We start from the raw sequence: 19,365 nt of genomic DNA, 5'->3' as shown, positions 1-19,365 counted from the left end.
ATTCATTGTTATTCTTTCTATAGCAATGTTAGCTCCATGTTTCTATCCAATTATAGTGGCCAGTATGGTTTGTTTTTTATAATCCACGGATGCTCAAACACCTCCTGCAACGACATCCGACTGCTGGGCGACTTCTGTAGCAACTTGATGATCAAGTCTTTGGCATCTTCATCAACATAGTCAGGGAATCGCAAATCTACTTTGACGATACGACGGTAAGTGGCATTTTTATCGGTTTCTTCAAACGGTGGTTTACCTACAAGGAACTCGTAGCAAAGAATACCAAGTGACCAGATATCTACGTAGAAATCGTGTTCCCGTGATTCAATCATTTCTGGAGGTAAATAATCGAGCGTTCCACAGATGGTTAGTCGCTTTTTACGCGAGGCGTTTTGTTTTACGGACCAGCCGAAATCACTGAGCTTGATACAGTTATTAAGTGAAAGTAAAATATTCTCTGGCTTGATGTCACGATGGATGACATTCTTCGAATGCAAGTAGTCGAGTGCCTGGGCCACTTGATAGATATAATGCAGTGCTGTTGTGTTTGAAAATCTCTTTTGTTCTTTAAGATGCTGGTACAATTCACCATGAACTGAGTACTCAAGAATGAGATACACATTTTTGTGATCGTGGAAGTAGCCGTAAAGCCGAGAGATCTTCTCATGGAACACATTAGACTGGATCTCGATCTCACGGCGGAAGTTTTTCTCGAGCTTGAGACTGACCAAATCGTTTTTGGACATCACCTTGAGCGCTACTACATAACCGGACTGTTTATGTTTGGCGCAGTATACTTTGCCTAGCTTTCCTTTACCGAGAATACGACCTAGCTCAAAGTCCTGAAGCGATAACAGGCTATCAGCTGGTTTTGTTGTCGAAGAAGATGGTCCTGGAGTAGATGATGTATTTGAAGTTGTGCTAGATGTAGATGCCTTTTGTATGGGAATTGAGTTTGGATTGATGTTCGTATTTGTATTTGCTGCTGGATTCGTTGAACTTATTCTTCCATTTGCTGGTTTTGGTATAGAATTGCTTGTATACGTAGTAGACTTGGATCTATTAGTTTTGGAGCCAGGCAGTCTATATAATGACCTTTTCATCTTTGGCTTTGCAATTTTGGTGCTTGTGCTATCAATAGTATTTAGCGATACTTTAGTCAACGGCTTTCGTACATAATTGGAGCTGTCTGTGGATTGGAGAAATGCAGTAGTAGATGAAGTCAATGAGTTTGATAACGACGAAAATACACTGCTATGGGCATTTGCAGCCGGGGCTGTGACTTTGGTGATGTGTGCTTTGTTGAAAAGCGAGGAAGACTTGGAAAGCGATTCGGAAAGAAGATCCAACCGCGATTCGATACTCTTGAGCTGATGTGAGGACGCCAGATTGAAGGAAAGCGACGCCGACAGCATGTTGGCCGTAGAAGTCGACGCCGAGGATCCCGGAAGCTGTGTCATGATTGGGCGAGAGTGTGATCGATGTTTCAGGGACTTGAAAGTAGATTGAGACCAGTGAAATCTGAAATTGTAGAAATGGTAGATATTATTGTTATTGTATTGAGCCGCGGACTACCTGCTGCACGTGAAGTACAACATGTGATGGCAGCTGGTAGAGTTCCTGCATTTTGGAGCCAGGCTGCGATGAGATGAAATGTCGCATTCACGTGACCCATTCGAGCAGTTACAAAAATAGTCACGCCAACGTCTAATGCGTCTACACCTGCATGAATAGCCGTGCCGGCGACTTTTCATCACACTACACTTGCTTTGCGTAACAACTGGTCCTGCAGAAAGACAGAGACAATGGTTCCAGACTGACACGGATGACACGGCTGAAATGGCATTGCCGAGGCAATGAGCCAGCGACGGGTCTGACGTTGTTAGGTATTGGGGGCCAGGACCACGTAGATGAACAGATCAGAGATACGACTAAGGTTAGGCAGAGTTAGATATGCTTATTTGCTATGCTAAGTATTTTATAATTGCGTATAATGGTACATGACGGTGCATAATTATTTAAGTAATATTTACTCTCAGTTTGACTTTATCCCAAAGGCACCAAATGGCCATCGGAGCTTGCTTCCACCTGGCAATTGGTGTAGTGACCACGATCTCCAGACCCGGGACTGGCTGTGAAGCGGCGAGGTAAAATTGCACCAGTGTGCAGAGATAGCGGACAATGGGGGGATGGTAAAATATGATGACTATTATGAAAACCGACACATTTGAAAATATCACTGTTCCAGATAAGTATCCATTGTAACCACCTGGTGCACCGACTCTAGCTACTATTGGCGGCGATAACACCTACTATCAGTGTGGAGCCGGAACAAACAGCGTAGTCATCCACATCAACACTTCCGAATTTTATTCTGTGGTGTTATTTTAAGATTAGCCGATGGCTGGATTTTCTGACTTGAGACAATTCCCAGGGCATTTCCAGACACGGGTTATACGAGTAAATAAACCTAAACCAGCGTGGCCATGTAGCCAGCTGTGCTATTTGTGGAAGTCTAGCTATTTTTCGTGATTTTGTAGTGTAGTTCAGCTCTGATTAGGCTCTCGCTATTCTATCAAATCTGGTATAATTCCAATTGCACCTTCTGTCTCTGTTTGTACCATCGACCATGCGAGGCAACGAAATTAACCGCATCCAGTCAAGACACGCAACCAACGGCGGTGTTTGGCAGAAGTGAGATCCCTTCGCTGCTTACCTCATCGCCTGTTTCAAATCCAAAATACAAAACTTCAAGCGACATTTGCACCTATCTCAATACGATTCTGGATTCTCATGCCATTTTTCTGCTCCCGTATCCCAATCGCCTCAAGTCGGCATTGTGTTCTCTCTGTAGACAAAATGTCTAGCGTTCACGATGTTCTCTGCCTTCTTGCATCTGCTCTCTAGAATCCGTGTAAAATTGTCATAAATCTCAATGCATATCAGACATATTCTGTCTTTTTGTTTCGTCTGTTTGCTCAATTGTGCTCCTCTACGCTCTTCGCCATTGTTCCTGACTCACTGTGGAACTCAACTGACAACAGGGGCTCCCTATCACGTAAACTTAAATTGTACTGGAAACGGATAAAATGCCTCCCATCATTCAACTTTCTATCATTCAGTTTCTAATAATTTTTTTTTTGGTTTATTTATTTATTTGTATTTTTTTTTTGAACCTCCCTGGAAATTAATTTTGCTATATTCGTGATTTATTCTGATTTTAGGTTTCAATGTTCCTGGGTAACTGTTGGTTATTATTTTATAAAATACCATTATTGTTGTCAGTACTTGACGGCGGCAGATTTTCATCTGCTTACAATTTTTTTTCTATAAATTGAACCGTGCCTGCTGCATTTATTTACTGTAGTTATTCTGAACCACTACATAGATCAATTTCTCGATTGTATTCAATTGTAATTCCACAACACATATAAACTACACAATGGGTATTAAAGACAGAGTAAAGAGAGCTTCCAAGATATTCTCTTCGGAATCCAAGGAGGAATTGCAAAAAGCCATCGAAAAGAAGGAAGAGCCTGTTGCTCAGAAGGGCGAAGAAGCAGAAGCTGCTGCCGAAGATACCGCCGCCAACGCCGAAGAGGAAGTTGCCGACAAGACAGAAGAGCCTGTTGCTGAAGCCGAAAATGCTGCTGAAGACGTAGAAGCTCCAGTAGAGGAAGCCGTAGCAGAGCCAGTTGAAGCAGCCGAAGATGTCGCAGCTGAAGCTGAAGATGTCGCAGAAGGGGCCGCTGGTGAAGCAAAGGACACGGCTGAAGAAGGCGTGGCTGCAGTTGAAGAAAGCAAGGCCCTGAAGGGCGAGAAGGCCAAGGCAGACATCAAGGATGCCTCAGCCAAGGTTGAAAAGGCCACCAAGAATGACTTCTTCAAGAAACTCTTGAGCAAGTTCAAGAAGCCAGCATCTGCCACCAAGAACTAGAGGCAGGGCTGTAGCTAATAATGCGATAGTATCAACTGCTATTCTACTAATATTGTTTAATCTAATAAAGTAATACGACTAATTTAAGCTAAAACTGACGAATCTGTAGTGAAACAATTGTAATGCTAATCCTACTCATTGGTATGCTTTCCTGGGGTTATACCAGAACAGCCGTGCTACCGCTGCTGCTACTGCTGCTACTGCTACAACTTCTGTAATACTACTCTGAGATTTTGTAGTTCACACTCCACCGGTCCTCCATGTGAATGTGGCAGATGTGATGCCAATGGCTAAGAAATGGAGAAGTGACCACAGTAACGAAATGACTCAGCTCTCCAATTTAAATAGAATACGCAAACCGCAGCAAGACTAGACGATGTCGCAATGTCGCGCCTCAATCACAAACACCCAAAAGATCACAACCAAGACCCGTAGCAATCCGTAAACCTGTCCAATATAAGCCTGTTCCGCTATGTGTAGCACTGGCCCCATTACCTCACACTACCTATCGCCCTCTTCGAGACACCCCGCTAGACTTCATAGATATGACTGTAGAACCCCGCTGGTTCCAGCTACCGCGACATCAGCCCTCTGACCCGAGAACGACATTTCCACATTTTTCTCATTTTCAGCAGACGACTCTGAAATCACCACAACAACCAGAAAATGCTTCCCATGCCCCAAAGCAACGAACTACCCTCCTCAATTGGGTTCCCAGTCGCGTCAATATTCCCGCCCGTCTTCATGACGTGTTCCCTGAAACGGTATGTGAAATGTCACCCTGAGATCTAAAGTGGCACGTGACCACCATTGCAGGGTAACCCTGATGAATAGATGTCGCGCGCTCACTGCCCGCATCACGTGCCGTGTCGTCCCTCCCTGAAACATTTCTGGAGCCAGCATGACAGAGATAATACGACAGATTAAGCCACGGAAAACACATTCGTCTTCCACTATAAGCAAGTTGGATTCCAGACCAAAACACTTGATACGAAACCGGCCAATCAGCTGCTTACAACGCAAATACTCCAACACCTACCAAAACCCACAGTCTGTCGCCTATCCAATACCACAGGCTCCCTGTCACGTGCCCCCATTTCTAAATTCCTGGCTTCCACCTTCGACCGAAAAAAAACATCATCTTGAATCTCCTGACTAAGCGCTGTTTCACCTTTCTCTGTTGATACCTCTGTATTTTTTGTATAGAACCTGTTTGATCTGAACGGTTCATCGTGTTGATACACCCCCTCGCTATCTGCTGCCGTTTTCCGACGTCGCAGGCCGCAGAAAGACTTATCCTGTTTCGTCCGACAGTTCCATTTGATATAGAGATACTGATTTGTTAACATTTATTAACACTTGATAATATCTTTCCGCCTTATTTGACTTGTAACCGATCCCGATATCTGATACTTGTTGGAAGTCCTTGATCATATCAACCTATGCTCTGATACTATCGTATACTTATCATCATATAAATCTGATTCTAACATATATTATCATTTTTTGTCTTGATACTTAGTCTGACATCGTTTTCACCAGACAACCACAACTCGTCATATACTTGTCTTCGATACTATCATAGATCACACAATCTACTACCTGGATCTATCACAGTATATTCAACAGATCACTTGATACTATCCTAGTTACTGCTATTTTAGTGATAAAGTGATACTATCATAGTTTAGTAAAGCCATCTGATACTTGTTATCATAGCTGATACTTATCAGAAAAGCCCCCAACTGTTTCCATCATATCTGCCTCAATTCAGCTGCTGAGCATGGACTTGAGAGTCGGCAAGAAGTACCGGATCGGTCGTAAGATCGGATCGGGCTCCTTCGGAGACATCTACTTGGGCACAAACATCATTTCCGGCGAAGAAGTAGCCATCAAGTTGGAAAATACAAAAGCCAAACATCCACAGCTTGAATACGAAGCCAAAGTGTACAAGGCTCTTAGTGGAGGAGTAGGTATCCCGTTTGTCAGATGGTACGGCACGGAGTGTGACTATAATGCCATGGTGATTGACTTGTTGGGTCCATCGTTAGAGGATTTGTTCAACTACTGTAACCGTAAATTCACGTACAAGACCGTTCTTTTGCTTGCAGACCAGTTGATCTGCCGTATTGAGTACATCCACGCCAGATGCTTCATCCACCGTGATATCAAACCCGACAACTTCTTGATGGGAATTGGAAGAAGAGGCTCTCAAGTGAATGTGATTGATTTTGGCCTTGCCAAGAAGTACAGAGATCCCAGAACTCACTTGCACATCCCCTACAGGGAAAACAAGAATTTGACTGGTACGGCCAGATACGCTTCTGTTAATACACATTTGGGCATTGAGCAGTCAAGAAGAGACGACTTGGAGTCCTTGGGATATGTCTTAATATATTTCTGTCGTGGCTCTTTGCCATGGCAAGGCTTGAAGGCTGCTACCAAGAGACAGAAGTACGACAGAATTATGGAGAAGAAAATGACGACTCCAAACAACATTTTGACTAAGGGATTACCCTCAGAGTTTTTGGATTACATGAACTACATCAAGACGTTGAGATTCGACGACAAGCCTGACTACCCTTACTTAAGAAAGTTGTTCCGCGACTTGTTCAAGCGTGAGAACTACCGTTACGACTATGTTTTCGACTGGACGTTGTACAAGTTCCAGCAAGAGAAGCAGAGAAATCTGGGAAAGATCACTGACGCTGAACAAGACCAAAACCAGAATCCAAGCCAGAACCAAAATCAACAAAACCCAACTTCACAGCTTCCACAATCTCAGCCACAGCAACAAATCGCATCCCCACAACAACAGCAACAACCTCAATCACAACAACAAGCACAACCACAGGATCAACAACTCACTCCTCAGCAGCGTTTGGGCTTACAGAAGAGAGCATTAGCATTGCAGCAGCAGCAGGCCCAACACCAGCAAGCTGTAGCTCCAGATGCCAACTACCAGTCGTACAATGCCACACGCAATAACATTGGCTCTCCTTATGACCAGGATAAAGCCAAGATCGCCCCTCAGCAGGGAGGAAACCCAGCATGGCTTTAAACCCAGTAGAATCTATATACTTCTTTTATGTTTCGTTTGTTTCTGGCAATTGAATTCTGTCTAATAATCATAATATTGTTAGCTTCTGGTCTTCCGTTTGCTTCAAGTCTTGGGAGTTTTGTAATGCATAATAGTTCGAAAAATAATGTAGTATTGTATAAAGCTGTATGTATGATACTTGGGGGGAATGATAGTGTAATTTGGATACTTGTACCTAAATAGCTACGGATCTAGTCTACATTGTCAGTGGATTTGGCTGCTGGCTCGCCCTCTTCTTCGACAACAGCTTCTGTCTTTGCGGCCTGACCCAAGAAGTCAAATATATGAGTACCATCTGGTCTGGCATCTTCATCATTCTTAGCCAATCTGAAAGTATCAATAAAGCCAAAGAAGCCATAAAATACATTTTCTTTATTTTCCTCCGCATAGATCTTGTCGTAGATATACTTCATCTTAAATTTGTCCATTTCCGCTTCGTACTTGTCGAAGTCGATAGGCTCATAATCATTCTTTTGCAAAGTCTGGTTGTAAGCTTCATAGACTGGATTTTCCAAGAGCAAACCTAATGCAGGTGCCTTAGGAATGTTGATCTTGGTGGATGAGAAGCAGTCGTGGATACGAGAGATCGGACAACCAGTACGGATCACAAGAACTGCCATGGCTATCATCTTTCTTATCTGATGAAGCATGAAAGATTGTCCATGAATCTTAATAGAAACCCATTCTGTACCTTCAATGATGAAAGGATCAGATACAGTGGTTTCCTTCATGAATCTTTTAGAAGAAGGATCCTTGAAAGCCTTTCCAATAGTAAAGTTGTGGAAGTTGTGAGTGCCTTCATATTGCTTCATAGCTTGGCGGAAGAGTTCAAGACGTTCAGTGCTGACTGTGTATGCTCTTCTTCTTTTGTTTTCAATGTTTTTGATGGCTCTGATTATTTTTCCGAACTCGGTGATTGATCCGTTTTCATCGTAAGTCTTGGTGGAAACAGTCTCATCTTGAATCTGGTTCTGAACATCATCAAGTTCTTCTTCAGTGAAAGGACCTTCTTCCAAGATTGCTTTTCTTGTTTCTTTCCACCAAACATCACCCTCTTCATCATCTCTAAGAACACCTGGTTCTTCCAGACGTTTCTTGACAACCAAATCACTCAACACAGTCTTAGGTTTAGGTGGAAGTAATGAATATGTAGGCAACAAGTATTCGTACACTCTGGAAGAACACATTTTGCGACAATCAAAAGACTTGGTAACACGCTGAATGCCCCATATTCTGATCTGGTCAGGCAACTTCTCGTTGATCTTGGCCAAAATTTCTGGATCTTCAATAATCAACTTTAATGAAATGACATTTCCAGCAGCATGAACTCCCTTATCGGTTCTGGCAGCTCTCATGAAACCAGACTTCTTGATGTCCATGGCATTCTCTGGGGAAACAGCACCAGCGGCTGCAAAGGCTTCGTATAAGTCTCTTTCAATGGTGGGAATCTTGGGATCGTTCTGCAACTGCATTCCATTGTAGCCAGTTCCACAGTAACCAATCATGACAGCAACTTTTCTTTTCGGTTTTCTTTCAGACTTTGGCAAAGGCTTGCCGTCTGAGTCTACGAGAGGAGTGAACTCCGAGCTATTAAATGTTAGTACTGTTCATTGGTGTCTGATATAATAGTGCGAGAGAGATAGCATTGAGACAAGAATGATTTGATAATTGAAGTGACAATTGATACAATAATTGATATTACTTGATTTTGAGAGACAATGAATTCTCATGTTAATTCTTTTGAAGCTTCAAGTTTTAATTTTACCTGCCACTATTCATTATTCAACTCTTATCTCTTTACCATTATCTGTCTGAAACATACCTACTTCTCCTCGTAGTTCCTTCTACGTCTCTCCGATGCTTCTTCATTACGCGTCCGCTTGACGTCATCAACCTCATGCTTGTCGGCCTTACGAACACGCGTCCATTTGGATTTCTGATCTCTCTTGTAAACCAGGTCATCAATCTGATCATCATAAACGGTGACTGGCTGGACGTTTTTGGAGTCGGATTCTGTCGTAGTTTGTGTATCTACGGTGGAGACTTGTGCACTGTTCACTTGTTCAGACATTAGCGTAATTTTGGAGGCTATCGGAGTTTTTGGCCTAAAAGCTTAGTGGTAGTTTGTCGTTGGAACCAAGCCAAACCGAAAGTTTTTCAGGCTGAGATTCTTAACTATGGAAACGCACTGAAAAATTCAGAAGGCATCGCAGTCATGTGATTGATCATGTGATAAATATGTTCAATGAAGATATCAATTGTTAGAGTACTTTCAGATTAAGTGAATAAGTTGAAATTTGGTATTCTTCATTACAATTGTATTTCAAATTCGATCATATTTTAAGATATGTATTTTAGTGATATGGAAGCACAATCAACTACATTACCATTTATCCAACTTGCTCTATTTTAGAACGAAATTTTGTATGAATTGGGGCATCGCATTTGATGGTCACATGACTGATCATGTGTGCCATCTGAAAAATTTATAAACGTGAGTTCCTATTTTTCACTTTAATCTTACATTCTAAATATTTCAAGTTACAGAATCTCTGGACATTTGTTGACTTTAGATTCTAGTGACCATGAGACCGCTTACTGAGGAAGAAACCAAGGTGGTGTTTGAGAAGCTCGCCAACTACATTGGAAGAAACATTTCGTTTCTCATTGACAATCCTTCCAATCCTCATGTATTCAGACTCCAAAAGGATAGAGTGTATTACGTTTCTGAACACATAGCTAAATTTGCCACTTCAGTTTCAAGACAGCAGTTGATGTCCCTTGGAACTTGTTTTGGGAAATTCACCAAGACAGGAAAGTTCCGCTTGCATATCACTGCTTTGCCTTATATGGCTCAGTATGCTAAGTTCAAGGTCTGGATCAAGCAGAATGGTGAGATGCCATTTTTGTACGGTAACCATGTCTTGAAGGCTCATATTGGTAGAATGTCGGAAGATATTCCCGAACACGCTGGGGTCGTCGTTCTTTCCATGCACGATGTTCCTTTAGGTTTTGGTGTATCTGCCAAGACGACTAATGAAGCCAGAAACCTCCAGCCTACAGGGATTGTAGCATTCAGACAGGGTGATATTGGTGAATACTTAAGAGAAGAAGACACCTTGTTCACATAGTTATTGCTACAAGAGAATGATTTGGAGAGAAGCTTAGAAGTTGAGATAAGATAAGAAGAAGACAAAATACCAGAGAAGCAAATTCTCTCAGAGTTGACGACAGCTGCCGACCAGAGCAGCGGTATGTAGCATACACAGATGAAGCGTAGTCATTACATTGCATTATATAATTGTACTTTAGAGTCTAACGATATTGATATTGATATGATGGTGTAGGTTATACGCAATATTTTTGCATTATATGACATTCCATTTAGAAAGCACATTAAGAGAATGTCTATGATCACTGATATACTCTTTACTCTACGTTATTATAAATGTTCGTTTGTACTATTTTCTATTTACAAGTATGCTTTAGTACGAGATGGCGCTGGCCTTCAATAAGTAGTGGGGGTTTCCGGTAGAAACAGTGTAGTAACTATTGACAAGGTTTTCGAACTGAGCTTCCGAGTCGAATTCGGGTTTAGGAGCCTTCTTTTCAGCTTCTGTTTCTGGCTTCAAAGATTCCTTTGTCACATAATCCTTGACGTACACCACACCGGATTCTCTCCAAAAGTTCAACAACGTTCTGGTTTCGTCTTTGGTCAAGTTGGATACAGTAAATGGCTTTACACCTCCATGGGCTAACAAGGTGTTGGCTATATCGAGATCAAAGAATTGCTTCTTAGCGTAAGGATCGTACTCTACAAGACCCAAAGCGGTAGAAAGAGTCTTTTGATGGTCGCCCACAAGTCCAGTCTTTGAAAGTAATACACCTCCCTTTTCGAAAGAGATTTCTCCCCCTGCGACTTTCAAGAGGAAGTCACCGATTTCAAGTTCGTTCAAATGAACAGGAGTGAAGTCATGATGACGGTATTTTGTGACGGGGAAATCGAGCACAGCATTGGCGTTATCCACTGATAACAATACTGGAACTGACTTGGAATGGTGGACCAACTCTTCAATAAAAAACGAGAAGGCATGGGTGGGTTGAAATTTGCCAAAGTCTACATTAAGCTGCAAGAAGTCATACAAGGTGTTTTCGTCCTTTTTCAATTGGTGGTCAACTCTCTTATTTTGGAAAGAGATGTCTCTTGAAAGCTTGAGCTTTTTAAAGACAGCTTCGTTAGAGTTTCTGAGCTTGTAGATCCATCTCTTGGTGAACATAGGCTGGTGGTATGTCTTGTTCTTGGAGTTATAGATGTAGTCACTAGACCCGTCGGTGATGTTTTCAGCTGCATCTATATGTAAAAGAATGACATCTCCTTCGTACTTGTCTAGAGCCAAAGCCTGAGCTTGAGCCAACAATGTCGACTTACCAGCTCCTCTTTCTCCTACAAGACACACTCTGTTGGTTCTCAGTGAAGCGTCTGCTAACTTTTCTACAAATTGCTCGTTTAAAAGAGCCGTGTTATGCGTAACCATCGATACTGGCTTCAGGAATAATTCATGGTGCTGGTACTTCTTGAACAGACCCAAAGTCTTGAGTATAGCAGCACTTTCTGAGGAAAAGGCTGTAACTTGTCCGCCTGATTCGTTCGAAACGACAGCGGAAGTCAATTCTGAAAGCTCAAATGGAGTCAAATCCATAGCCAACTTGTCGAAATTCATTTCCTTGACAGCATCATGAAATTCCAAGTGTGTCATCCCGGACTTTTTCACCTTTTGCTGGGGCTGTTGGAACTTCTTTGGATCAAAAGTCACCTTCTTTTTGACCGGTTTGGAAGCAGCAGGCTTTTTAGCTAGAACAGTAGAAGTAATACTGAACAGCCTGACTGTCCCACTGAGGTACGTTCTCTTCAATACGTTGGAACTGACTTTGAGCATGTTCCAAAGTTGTTGACGTTGTAATTGGGAGGGTTCTTTATGGAAAACGACCGACTTTTCATCAAGTCATAGTTAACGACTCGCATAGTTAAGCTCCAAATTGGAAATTTTTCAACTGGGTTGCGCACGACATCTTGATTCTATGGGAGGATTTCGTGGTGGAAGCGCGCAAAAAAAGTGTCTGCGAAATTTTTCACTTCTTCCTCATCCTGTTTCTCTAAGTAGAATACCCTACTATATTCTCCCACATCTTCGACATCTTAAAGGTGCACACAGATGTGCTGATAAATATGTTTCCACTTAGAGCTCAGCTGGCGTCGTTGGGAGCAAATTCTACTCTTTTCTTTCGAGCATATGCGGTGTCTCATCGCAAGTCTGGCTCGAAAATACAGGCTTGGAAAGGTCTAAAAAGAGGTGCCAACGGAGCTAATCGTGCCAATGGAACAAATTCTTCACAGCCAGAGTCTCAACTGTCTAAGGCTGTGTTTCAGTCGGGTAAATTCTCTCAATTGCATCAACCATCTAAAAAAGTCTATGAGAAATCGTCTTCTGGACTTGACTCCATCTCGACTTTCGAACAACTTCGGATTTTTCCGACTGTGAGGGCAGCCATGGTAGCTGAAATCAAGTCAACATACAATATGAAGGGACCTCGCTACCAGTCAAAAGATGAGTTGGTTCTCAAGCCGACTCCAATTCAAGTTGCTGCTATCAGGAAGATCAACCAACCTCGGTTGAAGAACAACAAGAATGTCAAAGAGGAAGAAGTGCTGGCTGGCCGCAAATCTGCTCCATCTACTGCCGATCTCGTTAACGAAGAATTCAAAAAGATCAATTCGCTTCAGAAACTCAAAGTGTTCACTCTTGCCGCTGAAACTGGCTCTGGAAAGACCTGGGCTTATTTGTCGAGTTTATTGTCAAAATTGAAAGAAGACGAATTTGGCTTGTACGAAAGCTCAGAAGAGAAGTACCGAGCTTCTAGAAATGCCCAAATGGTCAAATCTGTTGTTTTAGTTCCTACCCACGATCTTGTTGAACAGGTATATTCCACCTTGGAACGTGCCAATAGCATTAAATTTGACGTTGAGAAGATTGGTGCCAATTCTCGACTCAAGGAATTCTTGCAATTACCTGAACAAAACGGGTCGTTGAACTTGTCTATCTTGAAATGGGGTTCAGGAGAAGCTCACAAAAAGTTATTCGATCGTTGTCTTAAGGGCAGAGTCGATGTATTAGTAACTACTCCTGGAAAATTGGCATCTCTCTCAAAGTTACAAAACGTCAATCGTCCATACAGATTCTTGAACCATGTAGAGTATTGTGTTCTAGATGAAGCTGATACTCTTATGGATGAGTCGTGGATTGAAACTACTATGCCAGTAATCGAGAAGTTTAAGAAACTTCGTGATCTCATCATTTGTTCGGCTACCATTCCAAAGAGGTTTCAGACCACTCTCAACCGTATATTTCCTACCGACGATTCTATCATCAACATCGTCACACCTTCGTTGCACAAACTTCCCAAACAAATCAAGGTGAGTGTCATTGATTCGGAGCTTTCCCCATACCATGGTTCCAAAACTAGAGCACTTGCTCAAGCTTTGTATGCAATTACCAGGGACGGTACAGAACCAGGTTTGGTTAAGAGAGTCATTGTATTTGTAAACAAGAAGGAAAGTGTTAATTCGTTGGTTGATACTTTGGTTAACAAGTTCAGTCACAGACCTGAGGATGTGATTGGAATCACGGGTGAGGATAAGCCAGAGGAAAGATCTGAGAAGCTCGAACCATTCATTAAGCCGGCCGAGTCTATCGAAGAAGATCCACTCAACAGCAAAATCAAGGTGTTGGTAACTTCAGACTTGATGGCTAGAGGTGTAAACTTTGTGGGTATCAAAAATGTTATAATCATGGATATTCCACACAACTCGGTAGATTTGGTCCATCGAATCGGGAGAACCGGAAGAATGAACCAGTCGGGAAGAGTAATTCTTATTGTTGATAAAAAGAAGAACAAGGCATGGCTTCTGGGCTTGCCAAATGCCGTCAAGAGAGGCATTCAAATGGGTTAAACCATATAATAGATAAAAGGTATGTTCAGATTGTGATACTTACAAGAAAATCTACTGTTACGATGATGATTGCAAAGATATTTTAGACGTTAGACTTCCGAAAACTATTGAGGAGACTGTCTTAGATAGCTGACACATACAGAAGATTATCGCAGATGACAATTTACTTTGAAATTATACTAACAATGTTCATTTAGGTTATTGGGTTACTTGTATATATTAGGACAACTTGTGCATAGATCAGAATGCAAAAAGGCAACATTCTCATTATATGTTGCAACAATATTTTGCAGCCGTTTATTTTTTCTGTAGGTTTTGCGCTTTGCAACCCCTGGGATTAACTTTATCTACTTACCTTTTGCATCCATGGTAAAATAGACTATACGCCCCAGGGAGATGAATTTCTGACGCTTTGCGCTTCCAGTGCATTGCTAAGGGATAGAAATATCTATTTTCTGTTTCTGTTACGAAGTGTCTGATTACATACTTATATTTCCATTAGGAGACATCTTTGATTGAGCCAGACTTGATCCAAGATCCAATTAATGGAGGTATACTTCAACTTGATAGGAACACGAAGAGTAGTTTCTGGACGTATGAATACATCAACGCAACTATTAGAACTACAGCTACTTGTGTAAACAAGAGTGGACTTTACAATTACTTCAGAAGCAACCTCTTGTAAGATCTCCGGCAGCTGAAGAGTTCAAACATAGTGACTGTTGGCATTTCTGAAGATTGGCCGAGAGCAAGTGAAATGATAACTTAGCAGAGGCAAGAAGTACAAGAACAAGAACAAAATAAACCATGAAACGTTTAAATGAACATACGGCATAACTTCGAATTCATTGGCCGAAATGTACGTCATAATGGTAAACTAATGCAGTTGTTGTCTGTTCAAATGGCCTACAAGGGAGACAATAACTAGGAAGGGATCCAGTTCTCTACCCAATACTGTCGTGGAACCAAATCTACGTTAATGATTGAGAGGCTTTTGAAGTTTCAAACATCTTCACACAAAGGTCAGCCCAGAGAAGGACATCAAGGCTACAAACAAGTTCTTTCCGCTCTTACTTTTCTTCCAGTATCTGTCTTGGTTCTATCTGAGCAACATAGAGAAATTAATAGAGCGATGAAGACAGATATTTGATTTGTAGATACTCTAATCTGTTGAGATGTGCTTAACTCCGACAACAAGAGATCGGTTATACTGAAAACTTCGGCAATATTTTTGTATGCTACAATTGCCCACAAGACACCATTAACGTAGAGTTTCTATTGGCTGCTGATAGCAACATTAGCCCCACATTTTGTAGTGGCTCAATCTTCGGGTTCTGAATGTCTGGCGGAGAGTGGATTACAAATTTCACAGTTTGTTTAATCACGTGCTGGCTTCTATCAGCGTACTTATCAAGAATCATCGGAAATACAATCCGGCAGATACCGCAACTGAATAATGGAGTTCCCAATTTCGAAGCTGGTGTATCTTTTCAATTTGTTTTACTCTTGTTCAAGCCTGCTTTTCGAGTTTCTCTACAATTGTCTGTCTGTTTTCTCGGAGTGTATGTCCCTTGGCAATACACGGTTGTTAGCACAGATACCCCGTTCCAGAATCTTTTTTCGGAAGCTCATCCGCCATTACACCAGAGAACGCTACTACAAAATGTCGTCGGATCAGATCCCCGATATCTACTTCGGCACTGAAGTAATTAACAGAGTGTCATTTCTAAGAGAAGACAGTGAGTTCATTGGCAACAGTGTGAGTCATCCTCTGACTCGGTTTATCTTCTTCAACAACGTCAATCCGTTGGTGAATAAATACTTGCAAAATAAGTTGATCATCTTGACTAATGGCTCCAACCAGTTGAAATCAGATCCCTCGCCCGACCACCAAGTGATCAAGACTGGTTTGCTGCTGCTCCCTGAATGGAATGAAGCAGTTCGTACCTGGAAGGAGGACAACAAGAACAAGAATGCCGATTTGCGTGACAATGGTAAACCCACATTTTTATTTCTCGGAATCGAGGATGCCAGTGTCGGTTTGGATTTGAAAAGATTGAAAATTGAAGACGACGACTTAGATACTCACTCCGAGGATGAGAAATATTTGGACCACCAGGGTAGGTATCAGGGCATTCCGTACTATGCTGTGGACTTGTCTAAGTCAGAGAAATTATCGGAAATCATTTTGAACTTTGTCAATAAGGAATTGCAGGTTTTCAGCGACGGCAAGGAAAAGAGCGATGAAAATTCAACCAAAAACTCGCAGCCAACTCCGTTGGATAACGGAATCTTCTATACCCATTCTAGAAGACATTTCTTGGGCTTTACATCAAAGGAAGCATCCTTGTATTCTCACGGAAGTATGTACTTCGACTGGTTAACCAGAAACCGATTTTGTCCTGGGTGTGGTTCCAAAGTGATTCCCATCCACGCAGGTGGAAAGTTATGGTGTACTAATGTAGCCACCAAAGAAAATGGAAAATCAGCATGTCCAGTACATAATGCCAGCGTTTCCAACGTATCTTTCCCTAGAACCGATGCTGTGATCATCACTGCGATTACCAATGCCGAAAGAACCAAAATCTTGTTGTCCCTTGGAAAGAGACACGCTGCTACCCGCATGTATGCCTGTACAGCCGGTTTTATGGAGCCTTCCGAAACTGTCGAAGTTGCAACCAAGCGTGAGATCTGGGAAGAAACCGGTGTGGTTTGCTCGAGTATCAACCTCGTGATGACTCAGCCTTGGCCATTCCCAGGTAACTTGATGATTGGTTGTTTGGGAGTCGTTGAATTCAATGGAGTCAACGAAAACATCCACTTGGGTCATGATAAAGAATTGGAAGACGCCAGATGGTTCGATGTAGACTTCATCAGAAAGTTCGTGTATCCCAATGAAGTTGCCGACGACGATAATTTCAACGAAGAAAACATTTTGATTCCTATGGAACAATCGGTAGCCTATCACTTGATCAAAATGGTGATTGACCAGGCTCACGAGAGAAAGGTGCAGAACGGAGGCAAGTTGTAGTAGAATTGATTTAGATAGACTACAATGGGATTCGAGCTGGTTCTGGCGAGAATTCCATGGCTTGTTGTTGTGGTCCGGGACATATGATGTAGAGTTGAAGATTGCAAAATTTTGTTGAATCTGAATATATGAGCCAAAGTGGGGCTGTCACCCGACAAAAAGTGTGGGGTGTTGTGGACGTGACCAAACTCCACCTAAAGGCGCAGATTTCGGCGATTTTGTGACCAATTCTTCTTGACAATAATACCACCATATATATCCATATAGAACTATTCCTATGTAATACTCATTTAGTAGAACATTCGCTATACTTAAGACTGGGTGCAAATTAATTGCAAAAAGTCTGTTCTAGACAGAGTTGCAACACACACAGCAAGACTCACAGGCAGACAGACAGAAACTGATATGTCAATATGCACGAAAGGAGGCAGACAAAAAAGACAAAAATAGCCGCGGACTTACCTTATGAGGAAGGAAGTTGCATGATACAGTACTGCATACAGACAAAAGAGTTTTTCGCCGCAGAGACCATAGCTGAAAAACGTGGAGCAGGTAACGGTTCAATTCGTGGGAATGCTGGAGTTAGTGGTGTATCACAAAATGTCTGCATTTTGGAGGCTATTTAAACAGTTCCCAGGGGTAGTTGGCGTATAAGGCAGACACTAAACGGATAGACACGAAATTCAGAACACTTTTGTCTGCTGACGGGGCTCAGAATTAATTTTATATAAAACCACCAACTTCTGTCTCTCACAGATTCTCAATATTGGTGGCAGTATTCGTTCGACACCAGTCAAATAAAGGGCTCCAGTTGTTCGGACGTAAACCTCATTTGAGATCAAACAGACACTGACGGCTGAGTCCGACCTAGAAATGACATCCGACTCCCTCGACACATATACATCTCCGGTCATAGCGGGCCACAGAGGATTCAAGGGCGAATACCCCGAGAACACCCTTACGGGATTCAACAAGTGCTATGAAACCGGGGCCACGGTGATAGAAACAGACCTTTGGCTCACCCTCGACGAAGTAATTGTCATCTCCCATGATCCCAATACGAAGAGAGTGTTTGTAGATTCCGAGGGTAATGAAACTGACTACAACATTCCTAAGACTAGCTACGAGGAGGTGTTGAAGTACTTGAAGACAAAAGAAGGTGGAGAACCGCTTCTAACTTTCCGCGAAGTGTTGCAGTGGTTCGTAGACTATGTGAGCGAATCCAGATCTAACATCCACAAGTTGATGTTGGATATCAAGCGTCTTAATCCTGCCAAAGTGTTGAAGTTCATCATTGGCGATCTCCTTGCCGTCAACAACGACATCTCCTGGTGGTTCCACCGTATCCAGTTGGGTGTATGGGATTTAAATGTCGTCAAATACATGAACCAAGACGAGTTCTTCCAGAGTTTAGTCAAGAATTCTCACGGAAAGAATCCCTTGGGCTGGGTCTGGTTCGACGTGTTCCATATTTCAGTATCGTGGAGAGACTCCATCCACTACATAAACTACAATTTCTACCTTGATACACTCAAGGATGAGGATAGCAAGACCGGAATTGTCCGGTTCAAGGTAACAGGAATTTCTTTGCTCTACTTCCTGACGTGGTCAACAGGATTTCTCACCAAGTTCTTACCGTTGCTTCGTATCCAGCGCTTGAAATTATACTCTTGGACGATTAATACAGCGGTTCAGTATGACTTCTTGAGCAAGGTCGGGAAAGTAGCTGATTTGCCAGAGTACGGTGTCATTTCTGACTATCCGGACCAGATGGTGAAACACAAAGAGGATGAAGAAAGAAAGGAAGAATTCGAAAAGAACTCTGTTGACGAATTATCGAGGTTGACTCCTTCCTCTACTGATTACTACGACGAGGATGGCAATTTGTCGGTGAAGCTAACATTCAGAATGAAATTCGGAAACTACTTCTACGAAAGTTTTCAGGCTTTGGCGGGATCAAAGAGAATTACAGATGAGGAGAAGCAGTTTGATCTTGAGGTTGATGAGAATAAGGTCGCTGTTGTCAAGGTTAGCCAACTTTTCATCTGGGTTTTTTCTACGTGCCAGAAGTTGGGTATTTTCTGATGAAGTTTACGAAATGGAAATAATAGACAAACTGAGAGCTCTATAATGTAAATGTTTTCTAGTATGTTCATATTCATTCGATAACTAAGATTTTGCTAGTATTTTGTGATTTGGTTTTAATGATAGACTTTTTGATATATCTAGTTGTGAATTCTACAAATTAGATCGGGTGGATATTCATTCTGCTTCTTTCTTCTTACAAA

General features: G+C 42.1%; 9 protein-coding genes across 9 annotated transcripts; 6 read left to right on the top strand and 3 right to left on the bottom strand. All coding sequences in view use genetic code 12, as the record gives it.

Moving 5' to 3' along the window:
• Window positions 1-59: 59 nt before the first annotated feature.
• On the bottom strand, window positions 60-839 carry PICST_20073 (predicted protein; the record flags this gene model as incomplete). The annotated part of the gene is made up of 1 exon (XM_001384024.1): window positions 60-839. A coding segment is annotated over one exon (780 nt), but the record flags the coding sequence as incomplete, so codon positions are not given.
• A 2,556-nt stretch (window positions 840-3,395) lies between these two features.
• On the top strand, window positions 3,396-4,031 carry PICST_67512 (probable viral-related protein). Its single transcript, XM_001384360.1, has one exon. The coding sequence runs from the start codon at window positions 3,443-3,445 to the stop codon at window positions 3,935-3,937; it is 495 nt and encodes a 164-aa protein (XP_001384397.2). The 5' UTR covers window positions 3,396-3,442; the 3' UTR covers window positions 3,938-4,031.
• Window positions 4,032-5,139: 1,108 nt separating this feature from the next.
• On the top strand, window positions 5,140-7,136 carry HRR25 (casein kinase I). Its single transcript, XM_001384359.1, has 2 exons — window positions 5,140-6,878; window positions 6,903-7,136. Exons 1-2 carry the CDS (start codon window positions 5,721-5,723, stop codon window positions 6,996-6,998), a joined length of 1,254 nt encoding a protein of 417 aa, XP_001384396.2. The 5' UTR covers window positions 5,140-5,720; the 3' UTR covers window positions 6,999-7,136.
• Window positions 7,137-7,366: 230 nt separating this feature from the next.
• Window positions 7,367-9,039, bottom strand: PICST_58964 (predicted protein; the record flags this gene model as incomplete). Its single annotated transcript, XM_001384023.1, has 2 exons — window positions 7,367-8,640; window positions 8,886-9,039. Coding segments are annotated over 2 exons (1,428 nt in total), but the record flags the coding sequence as incomplete, so codon positions are not given.
• A 562-nt stretch (window positions 9,040-9,601) lies between these two features.
• Window positions 9,602-10,370, top strand: PICST_83504 (ribosome biogenesis protein NIP7). The gene has a single exon (XM_001384358.1). The coding sequence runs from the start codon at window positions 9,623-9,625 to the stop codon at window positions 10,166-10,168; it is 546 nt and encodes a 181-aa protein (XP_001384395.1). The 5' UTR covers window positions 9,602-9,622; the 3' UTR covers window positions 10,169-10,370.
• Window positions 10,371-10,522: 152 nt separating this feature from the next.
• Window positions 10,523-11,974, bottom strand: PICST_44820 (predicted protein; the record flags this gene model as incomplete). The annotated part of the gene is made up of 1 exon (XM_001384022.1): window positions 10,523-11,974. One exon carries the CDS (start codon window positions 11,972-11,974, stop codon window positions 10,523-10,525), a length of 1,452 nt encoding a protein of 483 aa, XP_001384059.2.
• Window positions 11,975-12,264: 290 nt separating this feature from the next.
• Window positions 12,265-14,046, top strand: MRH4 (mitochondrial RNA helicase; the record flags this gene model as incomplete). The annotated part of the gene is made up of 1 exon (XM_001384357.1): window positions 12,265-14,046. One exon carries the CDS (start codon window positions 12,265-12,267, stop codon window positions 14,044-14,046), a length of 1,782 nt encoding a protein of 593 aa, XP_001384394.2.
• A 1,567-nt stretch (window positions 14,047-15,613) lies between these two features.
• NPY1 (hydrolase) lies at window positions 15,614-17,390 on the top strand. The gene has a single exon (XM_001384356.1). The coding sequence runs from the start codon at window positions 15,710-15,712 to the stop codon at window positions 17,075-17,077; it is 1,368 nt and encodes a 455-aa protein (XP_001384393.2). The 5' UTR covers window positions 15,614-15,709; the 3' UTR covers window positions 17,078-17,390.
• A 560-nt stretch (window positions 17,391-17,950) lies between these two features.
• Window positions 17,951-19,162, top strand: GLP1 (Glycerophosphodiester phosphodiesterase; the record flags this gene model as incomplete). Its single annotated transcript, XM_001384355.1, has 1 exon — window positions 17,951-19,162. The coding sequence occupies one exon, from the start codon at window positions 17,951-17,953 to the stop codon at window positions 19,160-19,162; it is 1,212 nt and encodes a 403-aa protein (XP_001384392.2).
• Between the last annotated feature and the right edge of the window lie 203 nt (window positions 19,163-19,365).

This window comes from Scheffersomyces stipitis, chromosome 4 (assembly GCF_000209165.1).
Source record: "Scheffersomyces stipitis CBS 6054 chromosome 4, complete sequence".
In the NCBI taxonomy this organism is placed as follows: Eukaryota; Fungi; Ascomycota; class Pichiomycetes; order Serinales; family Debaryomycetaceae; genus Scheffersomyces; species Scheffersomyces stipitis.
This window is presented reverse-complemented; position numbering and strand designations above follow the sequence as displayed.